We start from the raw sequence: 17,796 nt of genomic DNA, 5'->3' as shown, positions 1-17,796 counted from the left end.
TCTCACCCAAACAAGGAAAACCAAAAGGTCTTCCAGGCTAAAAATACATCTTTCGCGAATTCCTGTGCGCGGGCGGACTGCGCGTTCCAGCTGCCGGCCTGGCCGGGTGAGGACTTGGCGGTGCAGCCGCCGATTACACCCAGCTGGGCAGCGATGGCTCCGAGCCGTCTGCCCTGACGTCAGCGAAGCTCCGGGCCCCGCCGTGGCGAGATAGGCAAGCGCGGCCCGGCGCGGGCGCGGCGCTAATCACTCCCAGATGTCCCTAATAGCGGAGATAAAGAACCGAGAGGCCGAGAATAAATTTGTAATCAGGGCCCTACCATCTGATCATCAAAGCGTCCCCAAATGCCGGGAGAATTTGGAGTGTGTGTGTGTGTAGGGGATTGCGTTTGGGGATGGGGTGGGGGCGCACTCCTGGATAAGAACTAACTTGGGCTGCGTGGATAGGTGAGAACAGGCAGAGAAGTTTATAACTTCTGTGTACACCTAAGTCAGATCTTCAGTGCATTTATCGATTTCCATTAGCCCCGCGGGCCGAAGGAGCTTAGCAGTTACAAACAGGCTCATTCCAACTGGGCAGAAGGGAGGTGCGCGCCGCCGCGCGCGGAGCGTGGTAAGGCGTTCACAACTGTCCGGCCCCCGGAAACGTGAGATTGGCTTCCTCTCCTGGAGCAACACCCCTCTCTCCCACCCTCCGTCTTAAACAGGTTTTTTTTTTTTTTTTTTTTTTTTTAAATAGATACGCATAGTGGTTTCCTCCTGCGGCAGCGATTCCTTGCATCTCCAAACTTTTGAAGCTGTTGAGGGGTCGGTCTCCAGCGAGGATCCGAACCCCAATCTGAGGATAGCTCCTGGGTTTACAAAAACCAAAACACACGACAACAGCAACAACAAAACTGCATCCGAGACGAGAGGGAATACTGCGCGTCCGGCAGGCTCGTGGGCGCCCCCTCCTTGCAAGGAGATCCACACGGGCTGTAGGGACGCGACCAACTGAGAGGGTTGGGTTTTGGGTCAACCGAGCTACCCTGCGGACACCTGGGCAGTGCCCAGGCTCCCGATCCAGACCTCTCTGGGGCTCGCGACTTCTAAGACAACCTTGCTTGACATCCAGCGGCCAATCCCTTTCCCATTTCCAGGTGAATGGGAGGGACTTGCGCACCAGGAAAGGCCAGGAGACGGTTGGAATAGAGAAAACTGTGGGTGATGAGGTTAACCTTCGAACCAGAATTTAAAGTTCTGGGAAGAATTGAAAAGTCTCTAGCGCTTTGTGGACCCGCTGTGCAAATGTAGTTGGGTAAAGGAGGCCTCCTTTGCCCCCTTTGCTGTTCCTTGCATACATACTGGACTTAGCGACTGGCTCGACTTATCTCTGCAAAGCTGTAGTCTCAGACACAGTCCACAGGCGGCCTGTTCCCTGTGGGCTTTGCATTTGAACTCAATCTTATCTTCCACTCGAGATTCCGAGTGCTTCCAACTCCTGTTCTGCCCTAACTACAAAGAGGAACTCTGCGATTCTCACCACGGGGCAGGAGCCAGGGAGCAGAGTTACTAGTAAAGGGGAGGAAACCCAGCATCCTTTACCCCTGACTCATGCACACACATTTTCCAAGTGGCATAGAAGCCTACTTTCCACACTCTACTGATGCATCCATACAATCCCGAAACAAGTCCTGGTGTCCTCCTCTATTTGAATCTAGGCTTGGAGTCCTACTATTGCTGGACACTAAAGCCTACTGGCTGGCCCACCTGTAGCTGAGCACTAGAGATTTATAAGCCAAGCAGAACACCCCTCTTTGCCCCCTCCCCCTTGAGATCTTGCTGTCATCTTGGACTTGTGAAGAACCAGGAAAGCTGTTGTCAGTGCCCCAGCTGGGGACCAAAGTCCTGGAAAATTGACACTAAGTTGGGATTGTGGTCCACATCATTATGGACTTTCTTAGATTTCTTCTCAGGCTGCAAAGGGTCAATCAAAACACACTTGCAAACACACACACACACACACACACACATACACACACACACACACACACACACACAGAGCCCTGGACTGCCCATGCTCCAGGGTTATCAGGCTTTGGGCCTGCAAGTTGGTCTGGGGCTGAGCTCTGACAGCCAGATCTACCATCAATTTACCTTCCGCCGCCCCAGCTTCCCATTTAGCTTTTAACGTCAAATCCTACATTTTTGTCGGCTCCGGCCTGTCTAGAGCGCTTGTGATTTCGCTGCAGGAGTGATTGCTCTTAACAAAATGGCAGCAGCCACATTATCCAAGCAATTAAAACAGAGGCTTTTTAGCCAGCCCCGTAAGTAAGAGGTTGGAAAGTTAAAAAAAAAAAAAGGAAGAAAAGGAATCAAAAGAGAAAGAAGTGTATGCAGAAGAGCGAAGCATACAACCACCGAAGGAATGCCGGCCCAGTTTGCTTCCTGGGACATTGATCACACGAAACAGTGACCCATGCATCTAGGTGGCAGGAAGCACCAAGCTGGTTGGCATCTAGGAGTTGAATGAGGGACAGGAGAATTCAAGGGATCCTGGTGACCTCAAAGTGTTACCCAGTTAGACTGTGTCTAGACAGAAGGTTTGGGCCTCAGGTGTGGAAGCATTTGGAGCTTTTAGTTGATCAGATACAGGATACTGCTGAGTTTCTGGTCAACTGGGGCCTCTGGCAAGTTCCAGTGACATAGCACATGACATACAAGAGCCTGATGCTGTAGGAAGCAGCCACTAGCAGAAGAGATTGGGAAATGCCTTGGCCGCAACAAGACAAAGAAGCTGAGTGTCTGGAACTCTGGTTTAAAAGCATGGGTATTACTGGGCTGCTGCACTGCAGTGATGCACTGGGGTCTTTGGTTCCCTTGTACTGTGTCAACCAGAGAAAGCATTAAACCCACAGAAGTACAGGTAAGGCCCGGGCAGGAAGACCAGCTATCCAAAGAATGCATCATCACATGGGCATAGTGACGAAGACTCCTCTCTGGCTCAAGTTAAATTTTTGCTGCCTCCATTACCTTCATTCTATCACTCTGGTAGTATTCCTTTCTTTCACCTCTAGAAGCTGAAGTCTTTCTTCTAATGGGATAAAAAATATAGGCCCGGGAGGAGATTAGAAGCAAAAGGAAGGAGCTGTTCCATCAATCAGACAAGGATCTCAAGAGCATCAGAAAACCAGGGTGCGCCTCCCCCACTCCCTATGCTATAAACAAAGGCAAGTGTCTGTAAACACAGCCCCTAGCCCACCAGGTTGGCCCAGTGCTGGCTGACCTGAAGGGAGAAAGTTCAGATCGCTTTGGCCAAGTTGTTCTAACCCCTGGCCCCTGCGTTGTCGGATGCCTGCAGAAGTCCTACAGCCACTGGTACATCTCTCCCGGGGACACTTGCAAATTTGCCCACTCCGGCCTCATTGGGGCCTACTACAAGCCACTGGTCAAAGTTGGCATCCTTGGGATATCACAGGAAACTCTGTGCCTGCAGACAAGGTGCAGAGGATGGGCTTCAAGATGGAAACTTTCTGGAAGCCTCTCAATATCAGATTTATAAACGTGGCATTTCATGAAACAAACGGTTTATTATTTTTTAAAATATGGTTCACCTTTTTTCCACCCCCTTCCGAATTCATCCTCCCCTCCTCCTCCTCTTCTTCCTTCCCTCCTCCTTCTCCTCCTCCTCCTCCTCTTTCTCCTCCTCCTCCTCCTCATCCTGTAGTCAGTTCTTTATGGTATTTCAGTTTCTCTGGTTTCTAGAGCAGAAATTCAAGCTCAGCAGGAAAATGAGGCCACAGGGACTTTCTTCCTGGATATTAGATATTATGGGACTCCAGGAGACCAGAACTCCCCAAGGGGTGAGGACCCCTTCCGTCAGCTGGTAACCAACGGAGAGTGCCTCCTGTTCCACTGGGCTTTGGGGCCAGGAAGACTTCAGACATTGCGCACGGTTAATATTGAGTTCCTTGTAGCTCCTTGTAAATCTAACCCACCCCTCGCCTCCCTTTAAATCTGTGGTCTTGTTCACGATTTCTTACTTGACGTAAAATTCCTTGTTACCTCATCATAGACATTTTTTTTTCAAAAGCACCCCCACATCCCCAAACTGAGCCTGCTCAGAGAAGAATCCTCTCATCTAGACTACAAGCAATTTCTCCTTTTCCTTTTTTTCCTTTCCTCTCTTTCCCCCCATCCCTTGGATAAAAGCCACACACACACACACACACACACACACACACACACACACACACACGTACATTACTAAACACTGCAGACTATTTCCTACACCAGTAACAATGCCTGGGATTCTCCTGACACCTCTTTCACCAAAAACATATTCCCCAAACACAACCCCTGCCCCAAGCACGTCATCTGGTTGACTTCAGGAAACGAGAACACCTTGGCATCTTCAGAGCCAATTCCCAGCCTTTCTCCCACCCAGACACATCTTCTAAGGACCACTGAAGGGTTTCCAACACTCCACAGAGTTCCAGCCCCCAGGCTCGATTTTTCACTAAAGACCCTTCTCTTTCATACAACTTCCACAAGCTCCTGGACCTCAGTCATATGGATGGATAGGAAGCACTTAAAAAAAATAAAGTTAACAAGCAATTCTGATAATTTAGTTTACTTCTGAATATTTTAAATATTATGAAAACAAGTATAACAGCTTTGTTTTCAAAACTTTTGAGGTATCAACCATTAAAAGATTAGGGTTTTTGTAAAAAAAAAAAAAAGAACACACAGTGGTTTATTGAATACTTACAACGTTTACATCTTCAATATTAATTAAATTCCACTTAGTTTCAGAGGACGGAAGTGCACAAAACAAGTACTGTTGGAAACATTTTCGAATAAAGAACCACCACATAGGAAAAGACAGCACTAGATATCAACCCCCAGCTGAAATGCTAGCGGCCCGGTTTTCTGCTTTGAAATAAAACTTTATAATTGCCAGGAATATTTATACCCAAAGGCCAAGTTTTAAAGATACATTTCACATATACACTAGTGTCCACTGCCTTTATCTAGAAGGAGCTGGGTAAGGAGTGAAGGTAACGCTGGTGTCTACACAGCCAAGAGGCAACATTCACGCACACAGAATCTACTAGTCGATGGGATTCCTTACCCACGCGGTAGTGTCCTCTTCATATTAAAATATGGAATGCTTTTCTTCAAATATCCACTTTTTTTGGAGGGGGAGCCGGGAGCGGATACCTCAAGGTGGGGGGGGGGTCAAAGAGATGGGGAAGGAAATTGCACATAAATAAACGGGATGAGCCAACTGCAAGAAGTCCTCCAGCAGAGCCTGAGGGTTTGCCAAGAGTTCTGGGTCTTCATCTGGCGCTGTGGCCCAGGCTCGCTCATTCTCTCTCTTCTTTTCCCCAAATCTTCACTGCTTGAGCTCCAGAGCCCAGACATGCTGTGGCCAGCCCGTCCGCCCTTTGGTTTTCTTGTCGTTGGTACTCACTGTGCTTTTCAAGATTTCATTCTGGACAGAGAGGGCGAGAAAAAACGGAGAAGAGAAATTCAGAGAGAATGCCTGGTCTCAGGCCACTCGGGTGCTTCCTGGGCTCTGAGTTACAGTACAAGGGAGGGAGGGCTGAAAGGTGGTGGGAGGTGGGTGGGGGTGTAATTTTTCAGTTGTGGCCTTTGCAGAGAGGTGCTGCAGGTTTTGCAACACCATAGCTACTGCCTGGGCCTCCATGCTGCAAGGCTCAACTACCAGACCGGCAAGTTTATAAACAACTGCCTGCTTTGCAGCCGTTTATGGAGGAGCCAGGGGTCTTTTTCTGAGTCCAGATGTAGGGGAGGCAGTGGGGGTCGGTGCTAACTCTGCCTTCTGTTTTCAATAGCAATCGCAGATTCCTGCTCTAGGAAAAATGGGGCGAAGGCCCCACAGCATTGGCGTGGGCCTCTCTCCCCTGGGCTCCCTAGTCGGCCTCCAGCTCAGTAGCACCGCCCGACAGCCTGAGGCCTCTGAAATCTTTGCTTATTTGCGAGGTCACTCGATTATGAAGCAGTCAAAGGACTGAAGGCCCCAAAGGAGAAAATCTGGGAGACAAATGGAATCATTTTTCAGGCCCTTCATGTCCATAGTCCTGGCCCAAACACCACTCCCCTATGGTCACTTGGTAGAAGTCTGACAATATATTTTTGTAACCGTATTTTTGCCTGGTTCACTATAACATTGTTAAGAACAATGACCACAATAATCTGGACTCTTTTTTGGTCTTAAAATGCATACTCTCCTTCAAATAAAACCACTGTTATCTGTGGAGTGTACGCATGTGAGAAATCACATTTTTAATGACATAGCCGAAGCGAAACCTCGGCTGTACTTTGAAATTAAAGACAATATTTACCTGCATGTTTTATGTCTCCTAGTAATTAGAGCAACCATAAAACCTTAGAGTCGTTGGCACCCTTCTTTTTTGGAGGGGAAAATATGAACAACGGTGAAATACTTGGAATAGGGGATTTAGGGCTAACTTACATGAAAACAAAATGGAAATCAAGGTGGGATCCGAGGCCAAATGAAGCCTCTAACGAATGCATAATGAGGGGATTCCCGGGCCGGTGTGACCGACTTGGGAAGATGGGTCTGGACCAATAGTTTAGCAGGCCCATCCTAAGCGATCGATCGATCGTCCTTAGACGATTAGCGTCTGAAACATTCCCTGAAGAAAAGCTTCTCTTCCTCTGGCTGACATCCTTCCTTCTCCTTTTTCCCACCACGACCTGGTTGCAAACAACCTACCGCCTAGGACTACGCAACTAACGGGTGCCCGAGGCTATTTCTGGGCACAATTAGCCAGACCAAGGGAGCAGCAGCCATCTCCGGAGAGAACCCCACCGGTTCCCCCCTCTCCCCACCGCCTTCCGCCCCAGGTACTGACCAACTCCTTCTTCCTCTTCTCCTCTTTCACGTCTGTCTTCTTGATCTCCGCCTTGAAGGCCTCCGCCTCGCCGTTCTGGTCATCCTTGGCCAGCAGGTCCATGAGGTAGGCGATGTAGCTGGTGGCCAGGCGCAGCGTCTTGATCTTGGAGAGCTTGGTGTCGGCGGGGACGTTGGGGATGCACTCACGCAGCTCGGCGAAGGCGCTGTTGATGCTCTGAGTCCTGCGCCGCTCCTTGCGGTTGGCGGTCCCGCGGCGCTTCACCGGGCGCGGCCCCCCCAGGCCCGGGGGCCCCGCGCCGGGCGGCACTCCCCCATAATGGGAGTGGTCCAGGCCAGCGGCGCCGCTGGCATACTCGGGGCTGTAGGACAGGGCCATGCTGTAGTCGGGGGGCGACATCTCCGGGTGGCCGATGAGCCAGCCGTGGAAGTAGGGGTTCTCCTCGTGGCTGCAGCGGCTGGCAGCGGCGGCGGCGGCGGCGGCGGCAGCGGCGGCGAACGGATAGCCCTCATGGTGCACCACCGGGTGGTGGGGAAAGCCCCCCACTAGACTCATGTCGCCCTCCGCGCCCCTCCACGCGCCCCAGCGTGCGCGCAGCCCCGCCGCGCTCTCCGCGTGGGCCCCGGCTTCGGCGATCGCCGCCCTTCCCCACCCCCCACCCCCCAACCCCCGGGCTCCGGGGCCGGCCCGGCAGCCGCAGAGGGGGCTGCTGCAGCCCGGGCCCCCCCGGCCCCCCGCCTGGCCAGCCGGGCCTGCTTCAGCCTCGCTGCGGCCGCCGGTTCCCCATGGGGCGCGGCGAGCTGGTCCCGGCACCGTGCGCCCCTGGCCGCCGCCGCCGCTGCTGCGGGGTCCCGCCCGGCTCTACAGCTCGCGCACCGGCTCCCGCGTCCCGGGTTACAGCCGAATTCAGGCACGATCCTCCGGTGCTCATGCAAAAGAGCCCGGGCTTCCGCGAGGAGGTGGCGCGGAGTCGGAGGGGGGCGGGGGTCGCGGAGAGCGGGATCCGCGCTGCTCGGGCCGCGCTCCGGGCGCCGAGGCTAACCTGGAATCCGAGGGCGAGTCCGAGCCCGGGCTGGAGGAGCCGGCCGGGCTCTGGCGGGGAGGCGGCGGGGTCGACGGCTGGCGGCGAGGCTTACCTCCGTGCGACCCTCCCCTTCCCGCCTCCTCCCCTCCCCCACCGGCTCCAGCCGGGCTCTCGGGCGCTTATTGTTTTAATGAGATTGTTTGGCTGTTGTTGTTTTGGTCCTGCAATGTGATTTTTTTTGTTTTGTTTTAAAGCTGCGAGTGACTCGTCCTCGCCTCGCTCGGCCTCTTTCGGAAGGTTGTTTTTTGGTTTTGTTTTTTTGTTTGGTTTTCACAGAGGTCTCAGTGCATCCATTTCCCGCCCCCCCCCACACCCGTGCCCTCTTAGATCCTCTCCGTGGACGGCCCGAACGCGAGGCCCTGGCAGGCGCCTAGGAGGTCGCAGGCGGCGGCTTGAGCTCTCCGACGGGTCTGGGCGACGGGCGAGGGAGCTCCGGGGTGGCGGTGGCGGCGGCGGGTCTCCGGGCCGGGCGCCGGCAGGGGAGGCAGGCGGACTTCCCCAGCAGGATCTCCATGGACAGCCACATCTTCAGGGCCGCTCGGGTTAATATATGTCGTCAGAGGCTGCGCACGCCAATCCGGGGGCGGCGGGGGCGGCGCCTCGCGCTCTCCGCAATAAAACTTTTTGATGTTCCAGTTGCTAATTGCCGGGGTCCTGGTCTAGGATTGGCTGTTCGCTCATAACCATAAGGTAATTAAAACAAGGGAAAGGGGGCAGGGTTAATTTTTTTTTTTTTAGCAGCCAGAGGTTAATTCAAGTGTTTAACAGATGCTTCACTATTTAAAAAAAAAAATCACAATATTCCCCCCCCCCTTTCAAGTCTCAAATATTGAAGAATCGCAAACCAGGTATTGTATCACTCCACTTTCTTTTCTAGACTGTGTGTGTGTGTGTGTGTGTGTGTGTGTGTGTGTGTGTGAGTGTGTGTAGCCTCAAACCAGGAAGGCGGATACAGCTTTTCCCCAGGATTTTGGTAGGCAATCGAGGCAGGAAAAATGAACCGGCGGCCTGGTGCCGTTTTGTGTGAGAGCCTTCTTGGGCACAGGAACCACCACCACGGCGGGGAACGGGCTCCGGGGGGCCGAGGTGGGTACTCGGAGCGGCTGCGGGACTGGTGCTGTCCTTTGACCTGGCCCGCGCTGCAGGCGATGGTCCCGAGGGTTTTTGGCTTTCTCGATCACATTTCCATCAGTTTGCGGGAGAGGGGTGACTCGGGTTATTGTGACAACTTGGAGAGATCGCATTTGAGATCCTCCTCTCCACACTCCCCCACTCCTCCACCCACCTGGGGTGGACGAACAGCCCCAACTGATCGTAAATGCTTTCCTTTCCTTGTAGTAGAGGAATGCCAGCCAGCCGTGGAGAGACTCTCTGGACGTCCAATTTCAAAGCGCGGTGAGAATCGGCGGTGTGGCCGGGCTTGGTGTTCCCTGGGTTTAACTAGCCTGTTTGGTAAGTAACTGAATATTTTTTACAGCGTGTTCAGAGCTTATTTTCCAGTTTTTATGAACAAACATATAAATACATCTCTGCATTCCTGCCTCCCCATAAAAGCGGGCATCTGTGGAAAGCAGGTTTAGTTATCGGAGGGGAACTATTAAACGCCACTTTAAGAGGCGGGCCGGGAGGACGGCTCGTGGATGTTTAGACTGCAGGCCAGTGGTGATCTCGGACGTACTTTGATGGGAAATGGATCTCCACGTGTAAGTCGCCGGGCCGCGGGGCCCTCGGGCGGCGGCGCGCTCCGGGTGGAGAGCCCCCGCGCAGAGCTTTCGTGGCGAAGGTGAGGACCGTCCAGGGGTAGAAGTTGAAATCGTCCTGGAGTGGTGGACCGCCCCCCCCCCACCTTCGGGGAGGATGTGGATGGCAAAAAGATTTGGCCCCCCGGTGGAGTCCGGTGTGGAAAAGAGTGTCAACAGGAGTTGGTGGGCTGTAAATTAGACGGGCGGAGCGGGTGGAGCGCAGGGTGTGCGGCCTTGGACCTGGCCCGCTTTTGCCACGACAGACGCACGGACGGACCGAAGCCATTAGATCTACGAGCAGCGCAGGCGGGAGACCAAACCTGGCCGGAGGGAACCCAGTTAGTTCGGGGACTCGGGGTCGACTCTGTGGCTAAAGGCCAGGTCAGTTCCCAGAGAGGACATCGAGGACGCGGTGGTGCTTCAGGGGCCTGGTTGAGTCTAGAGCACCAAGAAGTAAATACAATTAAAGGCATATTGTAATTAGTTGGGCGGTTGGAGAAGGGAGGGAACTGAGGACTGTAAAAAGCCAGGCTGGGAGTCCAAACATATCCGCTCTTCTTCAGCTCCCTTAAAAGGGTGCCGAGCGACTTATGGCAGAGGGTAGAGCAAAGGGGAGTAGCTGAATCCCAACCTGTTGATGAGCGCTAGGGGCTTGCATTTGGTATCAGAACAAAGTAGCAGCCAACAGCTGCGTGCTCCCAACCTGGGTGGGTCTGTAGAGTTTTGGACCCGAGGAGATTTTTGTTTTTTAAAGGAACTTCTTAAAGGCAAGAATACAGGTAGGGTGGCAGGATTCTGTTTACATTTCATCAGGAGACATACCCTAAATGTGTAAATACTAGTAGTTCAATCCTCTGACATTGGGTACATTAAAAAAAATCTGTTTATAAAAAAAACACATTTAGGCCTTGGGCTCAGGTAGACTAAGTAAGATGGTTATTCTTGATCTAAGTATTAATAAAAAATAGAGAAAGTATTTGTTTGGTTGTCTTCAGAAAACAATATTTAGGTGGTTAAAAGAAAATAAAAAGAATCCAGAAGATGGCTGGGTTGGGGATGGAGAAGCTACCCGCTAGAGGGGAGTGGGTGCAGTTGTGATGGGTCAGAACTTATCACATCTAGCCTTTCCCAAGCTTTAAAATGGAAACAACAACACAATGAGGGAATGGATTCGATTCGTGGCCCCAGATAGTCTCATGGCAAGTGATAAAAGAAACGGACAGCCTGGAACAGAAAAGGCTCGTAAATGATGCTAATCTGAACATTACTCCTCACTGACAGCATCATTATCAGTTAATTACTACGATCCAGGGATGATCGAAAGCACTGTGTATCTCAGAAACCCAAACTCCAGCGGTTAGAGCCTTAGAAACGCAGAACATTGATGGCTAGGGGACACGTTGGTAAGCTCTAGGGTGTCTCCAACGGTAGTAACTGACTCAGAGAGGCCAGACGGGTTCTGAACGCACCACAAAACACATTCACTGGTTTCTTTTCTTGATGTTTTTTGTGGTTCATGTTTGATCCAAGAATTCGAGGGTGTTAGCCTGCTGTTGTGGAAAGCTGTGAAACTAAGGTGTCGTCTTAAGTTAATCCCCAATTTAGGTAGCTAGGGATGGTAGTGCCAGAGTCAACTGTAATGGTAGTAATAGAAAGAGTGTCGTGTCAGTTTAGATGTTAGCCTGAGGACCCCCTACCCCCTCGTGGGTTGAACTAGAATGGCCTCTGGTATGCACTGCCCCCCAAAGGATACATATTGAGAACTCTGAGGAGTCAGAAAAGTGTGATGATGCACACTGGGGAGCTACTCTGGGTGCCCTGGGAGAAAGCCAGGGGTTGTGGGAGGAAAGGCAAGTTTCCTCTCTAACTCCTTCCAGGCTGAAGGCTGAGGGTCCTGGGTCTGGAAACCAGTTATGGGGAGAGGAGGCAGCCTAGGTTCGAGGAGTGTTGGTGATTGTGTGGCTGCAGTCTTGGTCTTAGCTGATGATGTACTTGCAGTGCTGCAATATTACATTTGCCTCCAACTAGACCAACAGCGCTGGCTTCAATCATATACTTTGGGCACCAGTCTCTGGTCTCCTTTCCTTTAGCAGTATTACAGCTTTCCCTAGAAAAGATTCAAAGAGTACTAGAAAGGCTGAACACACCACTGCAAATGGTTTTAGTGTTGTGAGGCATTCCTTTTAAAATCAAGCTGGGTTAAGCTAAAGTATTTTTCTTTGAACTCTAGGCTTTTTAAAAGGAAAAATATAGATATTTTAAAGATATTTATTTATTCAGTGGCAAGAGCAATTTTGCATCTTGTGTTTTGCTCATGAAAACTCAAAATAAACCGGACCCAAAAGAGATCAGCTCAGAAGGGCATAAATACACGTTGTATATTTACAGGAGTCAGGACTCAAATCCTTCATTTGTCTTTCAAAAGACTTTTTAGCCTTTTTTCTTAACCAAAGCTGTAGAAATAATTTTTGAGCATGCTTCTACATATCTCTAGTAAGGTGAACTCCAGCTCATGCTCAGGACTCAAGAAAGAATATGAAACCCAGAAAGTGTCAGGAAAACTAGTATGATTTTGAAGACGCAGTCTCAGCCTGCCCTACCTGCTCCAAAAACAGTGCTTCTTGTGACGCGGGTGGCTCTCATTACTTTCTTGAACAGGGCTGCATCATTTTATGTGTTAGGCACTAACTTCTACAATGTTTAAAACATTCAGAACATGGTATATGGGCTGAGCAGCTGCAAAGTTCTCCCTCTAACTGGAGTTCTGGAGTTCTTCCTCTTGGCGAAATGATGCCTGTAAACTTGGCAAAAACAAACAAACAACAAAATAACCATCCCTCTAACACCCAAAATGAAGTGTATGAAAAGATGCCTTGACATTTACATGGCTTTATTTCCTCTGGACAATTTTTTCTTAGTTTTTTTTTTTTTAAATGGGAGGAAGGGCAGTGTATTTGAGGCCTCTTTTCTAGGTCTACAGCAGATCTGTGGACCTGGAGCAGGGAAGGGCTAGTCCAGTTTAAATAATGATGGAGGGGCTGATTGATTGCTCATGAACTTTTCAATCCAATTTTGTTTAGGAACAGTTATATCAGTGGAGAAATTCAGGGCTTGCTAAGTGACTGTACATTTCCCTCCCCCCCACCACTTTTCCCTCCCATTTCTCTCTATTTCCTTCCTCATCTGTCTCAAATTTATCCTCCAACAAGGTTTGGATTTATAAGATTTAAATTTTATTTATTTATTCATATTAAAAATAAATTAAAGTTATTATTTTGCTTATCACAGACACCGAGGCTAGTGTGTTGCCATCAACTATTGGTTTATTGTTAAGTTCTTAAGGAAAATTCAACTATTTAGTATTATAGGCAATAGAACGTTCATTTTCTCCATATAATCCACAACCAGATCCCTGTATTAACCAGAAGACATGTTGCTGCTTCAGAGCATTTTCACTGGTAAGGAAGGACTAACCACTTTGACAGGTAGCCAAGTCTGTCCATAAAGCAAAAATACTTATTCAGGCTAACGGCAGCATCAGATAAAAAGGGCCTTACAAGACATAGCCTGCTGCATACAGACGGAAGGTGTTATTAGCCCAAAGAACTATGAGAAATCAGATCTTTACTGATCTTTACTACTCTGTAGCAAAACACAGGATTTAAAGCAAAAGTCACATAAAAATTACATTATTTAATGTAAATCCATACACAGGATTTACATCAAATACTTGCCCACATTATTGTTTTAAGCAAATTATATAGAACTAGAAATATTCTTGGGGTTGAAGGTATAGCTCCGAAGTTGAATGTATGCCTAGCAATGCTGAAGGCGCTACCCCCAAAAATACCCCAAGAAATTACAAAATAACATTTAAATAAAATAAAAGAATTCAAGCTAGGTATTTTCTTCTATGTTGGAAGAAAATCATTCACCACTCAGATGAAGAAATAAACGTGCTTTTGCATAACTGCACTACTGAAATGTAATAGACTTCAACTTGTGTTCACTGTTGCCTGGGGTTCCAAGTAAAATATGAATGAAATTAACAACTTAAAATGTGGGGCTTTGGAGAAATCATTTATGTGACTCAAAGATTTGTTTGTGACTCAAAGCCAGGACCTCGCCTTCGCAGTTCCAACTTCTACGCTTTGGCTTTCCAGGGAAAGTCCTATTCTGTAGCTTCTTTTGCAAATCCATTTGCAAGTCCATGTAGATGGATTTCTTTATGTCTGACAGTTCCTTCGGAACCTGGCCTACATTTCCTTCCCCCCCTCCCCCCGAAGGTTTTTGCTTATAGACAAGGGACTTGAGCCAGGATGGTTAGGTTTCAGGTTAACAAAAAGAAACACTTTTATTGTCAATATTACTGGCAAACCTCGATTTTTACAAGGGTTGGGTTTAGCTGCGTGAGCAGATCAAAAGCAGCTTGGCTCTATTTCTCAATATTCTCTGGAGCTTAGACAATTAACTGCAATTTTGCCTCTCACGAATCAATGCAGAACGTTAGTCATAAAAATGTTCAAGTTAGTCTTTCAGGAGAGACTTTTCCCCCCCACGTGTGCACAACTTCTTACAATAGAATACATTTGTCTCTTCAACTGGAGTTGAGTTTTGAAAGAAAATTCCTTAAGAAAATGCGTGTGAGCCGAGTGTGCAAGCCGCAAGCCTGTCTCCGTGCGCGCATTCCATGCTTGCCTTCCTGGCGCGGTAAGGATCCGGTGCACTGAGGTTTCCCTGGTAATTTGGGTACACCGAGTCTCCAGTTAATGATAGATAATCAGCCTTTGGGTCATTCGGTCATTCTCTTATTACAAACCCCTTCTGCTCTCTCTGATCTCCTTTCAAACTAAATTTCACACAAACAAATAAAGCAAGACAGGGACAAAGTTCTTCTTTTTAAAAAAAGAGGGGGAAATATTAGGAACTTGTGATACAGAACTCTAAACAAGAAAAGGCAAGCCACAAGAGAATAGGAAAGAACATCTTATCAAAATGAACATGTTGTGTACAAAACATTAAAAGGAAAGGCTCTGGTTTCTGTTACAGTGACAGAAAATTAAAATAAAAATAATTACAAGCGGCAAAGTGAAAATATAAACAGAGAAGGCAGGACGACTTGCTGGAAATGCACAGCATCAGGCGGCCAATTTCTTGGTACTGATTAGATCTGCCCTGTGATTGAAAAAGGACTACTTTGTTCCATTTTCCAGGAGAGAATGGTTTTCTTTTTAGTACTTGTGTGAGTGCCCATTTAAGTTAACACAGGCCAAACCCTCGAGGAACAAAAACTGGAATTGCATTCTGCTTGCCATGCATCCAACTTCAAACGAAGAAATTGGTTGCGCACAGAAAAAGGAGAATTCAGAATACATTTAGAGACTTCAATAAATGGGTGTGACTGATTTTTTTTTTCCCCTAACGGAAAGAGAAGTTCATTCTTAGGGAAGTACAACCAAAACCAGTCCTCTCTACTCTCCTGGGGGTCTGCCCTTTCCAGTGACTTCAGAAGGAAACTTCCAGATTGGTCAAGATACATCTCAGATGAGCTGTATCTGGAAAAGTGCAGGAATGCGTGACTCTGGTAGTTGGGATGTCTTGGGAGAGCGCCCCTAGCGCTCCTTTCCCATTCCTGCCCCTTATAAAGGGCCTTTGATATTAGTAATAGCAAAGATTACCCACTAGTTTTTGCTTCCAAGCTTTAGGTTTCACTCCTAAGGAGATCAAACTGCAGTCGTTCAAGCTAGAGGGGCAGGCGGGAGATGGGTGCAGATGGCCAAAGCGTGACTTCCACATTGTCAAAGCTGCGGGTCGGCTACCCCACTGAGTAAGCCAGGATCTTTGTCAAGCAGCTCATCTGCCTCACATGTTGGAAATTCCAACCCTCTTGGTGATTTCTAGGCTCAGTCTAAATGCCACCTCCTCTGGGAAGCCATTCTAGATAGCACGTCTCCTTTACTCTTCACCAAATCACAGCTGCTCCACTCCTTGGAACTCATTTTTGGCAACATCACCCATACTCTCTGGTAGTTGTCTGGAACTGTATCCGTCACCTGCTGTGACCCGTGGATTTCTTAACAGGCCAGTGAATACACTGCGCCCAAGATGCTCAGACAGCGGTGGAAATGAGACGTACAGAAATCTGGTGGGATTGCAATCGGATTGGTTCCTTTATTTCCAAAGAGATGAGAGCTGATAGAGGAGGTGGAAGAGGCCACCACCCGCAAGGCTTTGAGGGGGGCTGGTGAAAGTCTGCTGGGGTTCAGCCCTAGCCCCAGCCTGGCTCCTCGGTGCCTAGCGTCAGGAGTCGGGCAGGGGCCACCTGCGACTCTCCAGCATTGGACACACCATCTTCCTCCGTGTCTCTAAGACTCTAGCTATCTGAGACAATGACAGGGACCTAGCGGGGTATGGGAGCGACAGGAAGTAAAGATTGAAACCCTGGAGAGAGACCCAGGAGACGCTCAATAATTATTCATGCATTTTCTCTTCCTGCTTTGTCCCCCACCCTCCTTCTTCCAGCTACCTGAAGACCCAGCTCAACCATGATGGGTGCCAGCCCGACCAGGTGTGCCCACCCGCGGCCTCTTCTCCATCGACTCGCACCACGCAGACTCGCTGCCCTGGAGGAACGATCCGAGATCGCCCAGGCCTCAACCTGGGAAATCAAGACGCGGGGCTGAGGCCTAGGCCTGAGAATGCTGGGGGGCAGGGAAGGGGGGCGACCGGAGGTGTTGCTAGCTCCTGTCCTTCGCGCGCTTTAGATGTAGACACCTACGACTCTTCAGGCCTTGTTGGGACTGTCCTGATCCCCTTGTTGGGACTGTCCTGATCGCCGGGGCTCCATTCTCATTCTGATCCCTCCCCTTTGGGTTTCTGAAACTGAACAAGGGCTGTCCAGGCCAAGAGAGGTCCTGGCTTTGGGAGGGGCAGAGCCCCAACTTCCCCCAGTCCATCTGCGGGGGACATTTCGTTGGAGGCGGGCAGGAAGGGGTTAACCGCCCCCCCCCCGCGGGGTGGGGGCGCACTCGCAACTTGGAACCCCCAGGTGCTGGGCGCAGGCCGACCCGCTTTCCCTCTCGAGGTCTCCTTCGGGGAAACCCTCCCCGCACTTTTCAACCTTTCTTCCACCAAGTGCCTTGAACTGGAGCTGCACGAACCAATTGGCGGCCAAGCCGGAGACCCACGCACCGTGTCAGCCTTGTTTGCTTTGCAATTACGGCTCGGCCTGTGGCCTCAGCGCCGCCCGGGAGGGTGGGGTGGGGTGGGGTGGGGTGGGGGGTAAATCGGCGTCGGGCCGGCCGCGTTCCGCGCCGCACCCCCGGGGAGGGTGGAGGAGGCGCGGTGCCGGGCGGGCGAGGCGCGGGGTGCGCGCAGCCCGGGGTGGGGGGAGCCGCGCCCAGAGCCCCCGGAGACGCAGGGCTGCGCGACGGCAGACCGACCTCCCCCGGGTCCTGACTTACAGAACGCGCACCCCCGCACCCCTCCCCGATCAAGTGCAAGCCATGCATGGGGCTCACTGTCCGGTTCCTTCCAGTTTTACTCTGTCCCACCCCCCCCCCCCACGCCCCACACTTCCTCCCACGCTCCGTCCATTCTTCTGCAGTTTCGATGGCAGTAGTTCCTCGGTTTCCCCGGCTGGTTTGCGCTGCGCCACGGGCTGGCCCCGATCTTGCTGGCGTCCCCGCGGCTGCGCATTGGTGTTGGCACGTGCGCGCTCGCGCGCGCGCACAAAGTGGCTTTGACTCTGCGGCCTGGGGTCCCGGGCAGCGGCGGCGGCGGGGTGGCCGCGGTGCCCAGCCGGGTGCGCCTCGGCGCGGCTTCCTCCCCGCGCGGGGAGCGCAGCCTGCATCAGCACCACGGTACTTCAATCAAGCCCTAAGCCTGGTCTTTCACAGACAATTACATCTTAGCTACTGTGGAGCAAAACTATAGTATTTACTCTGCTCTACACGGAGGAGCACTTGTAGCTAAAAAGAAAAGTGTGTGTGTGTGGGGTGGGGGGGGCGGGTAGAAAATATGATAATAAAGCTCTTTTTCAAAAATAAAATAGACTCTCAGCCCAAGTGGAAGCACCATGATTTAA

The 17,796-nt window shown here is 50.6% G+C and overlaps 1 protein-coding gene and 1 long non-coding RNA gene across 2 annotated transcripts; one reads left to right on the top strand and one right to left on the bottom strand.

The window, feature by feature from the left end:
- Positions 1-4,578: 4,578 nt before the first annotated feature.
- Hand2 (heart and neural crest derivatives expressed 2) lies at positions 4,579-7,853 on the bottom strand. The gene is made up of 2 exons (XM_042701604.1): positions 6,885-7,853; positions 4,579-5,476 (listed from the first exon to the last, which is right to left on the bottom strand). The coding sequence occupies exons 1-2, from the start codon at positions 7,437-7,439 to the stop codon at positions 5,378-5,380; spliced, it is 654 nt and encodes a 217-aa protein (XP_042557538.1). The 5' UTR covers positions 7,440-7,853; the 3' UTR covers positions 4,579-5,377.
- A 759-nt stretch (positions 7,854-8,612) lies between these two features.
- LOC122125013 lies at positions 8,613-16,343 on the top strand. Its single transcript, XR_006150710.1, has 3 exons — positions 8,613-8,658; positions 9,307-9,420; positions 16,233-16,343. It is a non-coding gene; the product is annotated as an uncharacterized LOC122125013 (long non-coding RNA).
- Positions 16,344-17,796: the final 1,453 nt, after the last annotated feature.

Source organism: Dipodomys spectabilis, unplaced genomic scaffold (assembly GCF_019054845.1).
Source record: "Dipodomys spectabilis isolate Male_0828 unplaced genomic scaffold, ASM1905484v1 ptg000009l, whole genome shotgun sequence".
Lineage (NCBI taxonomy): Eukaryota > Metazoa > Chordata > Mammalia > Rodentia > Heteromyidae > Dipodomys > Dipodomys spectabilis.
Note: the sequence above shows the minus strand (reverse complement) of the source record. Positions and strands in the feature narration are given on the sequence as shown.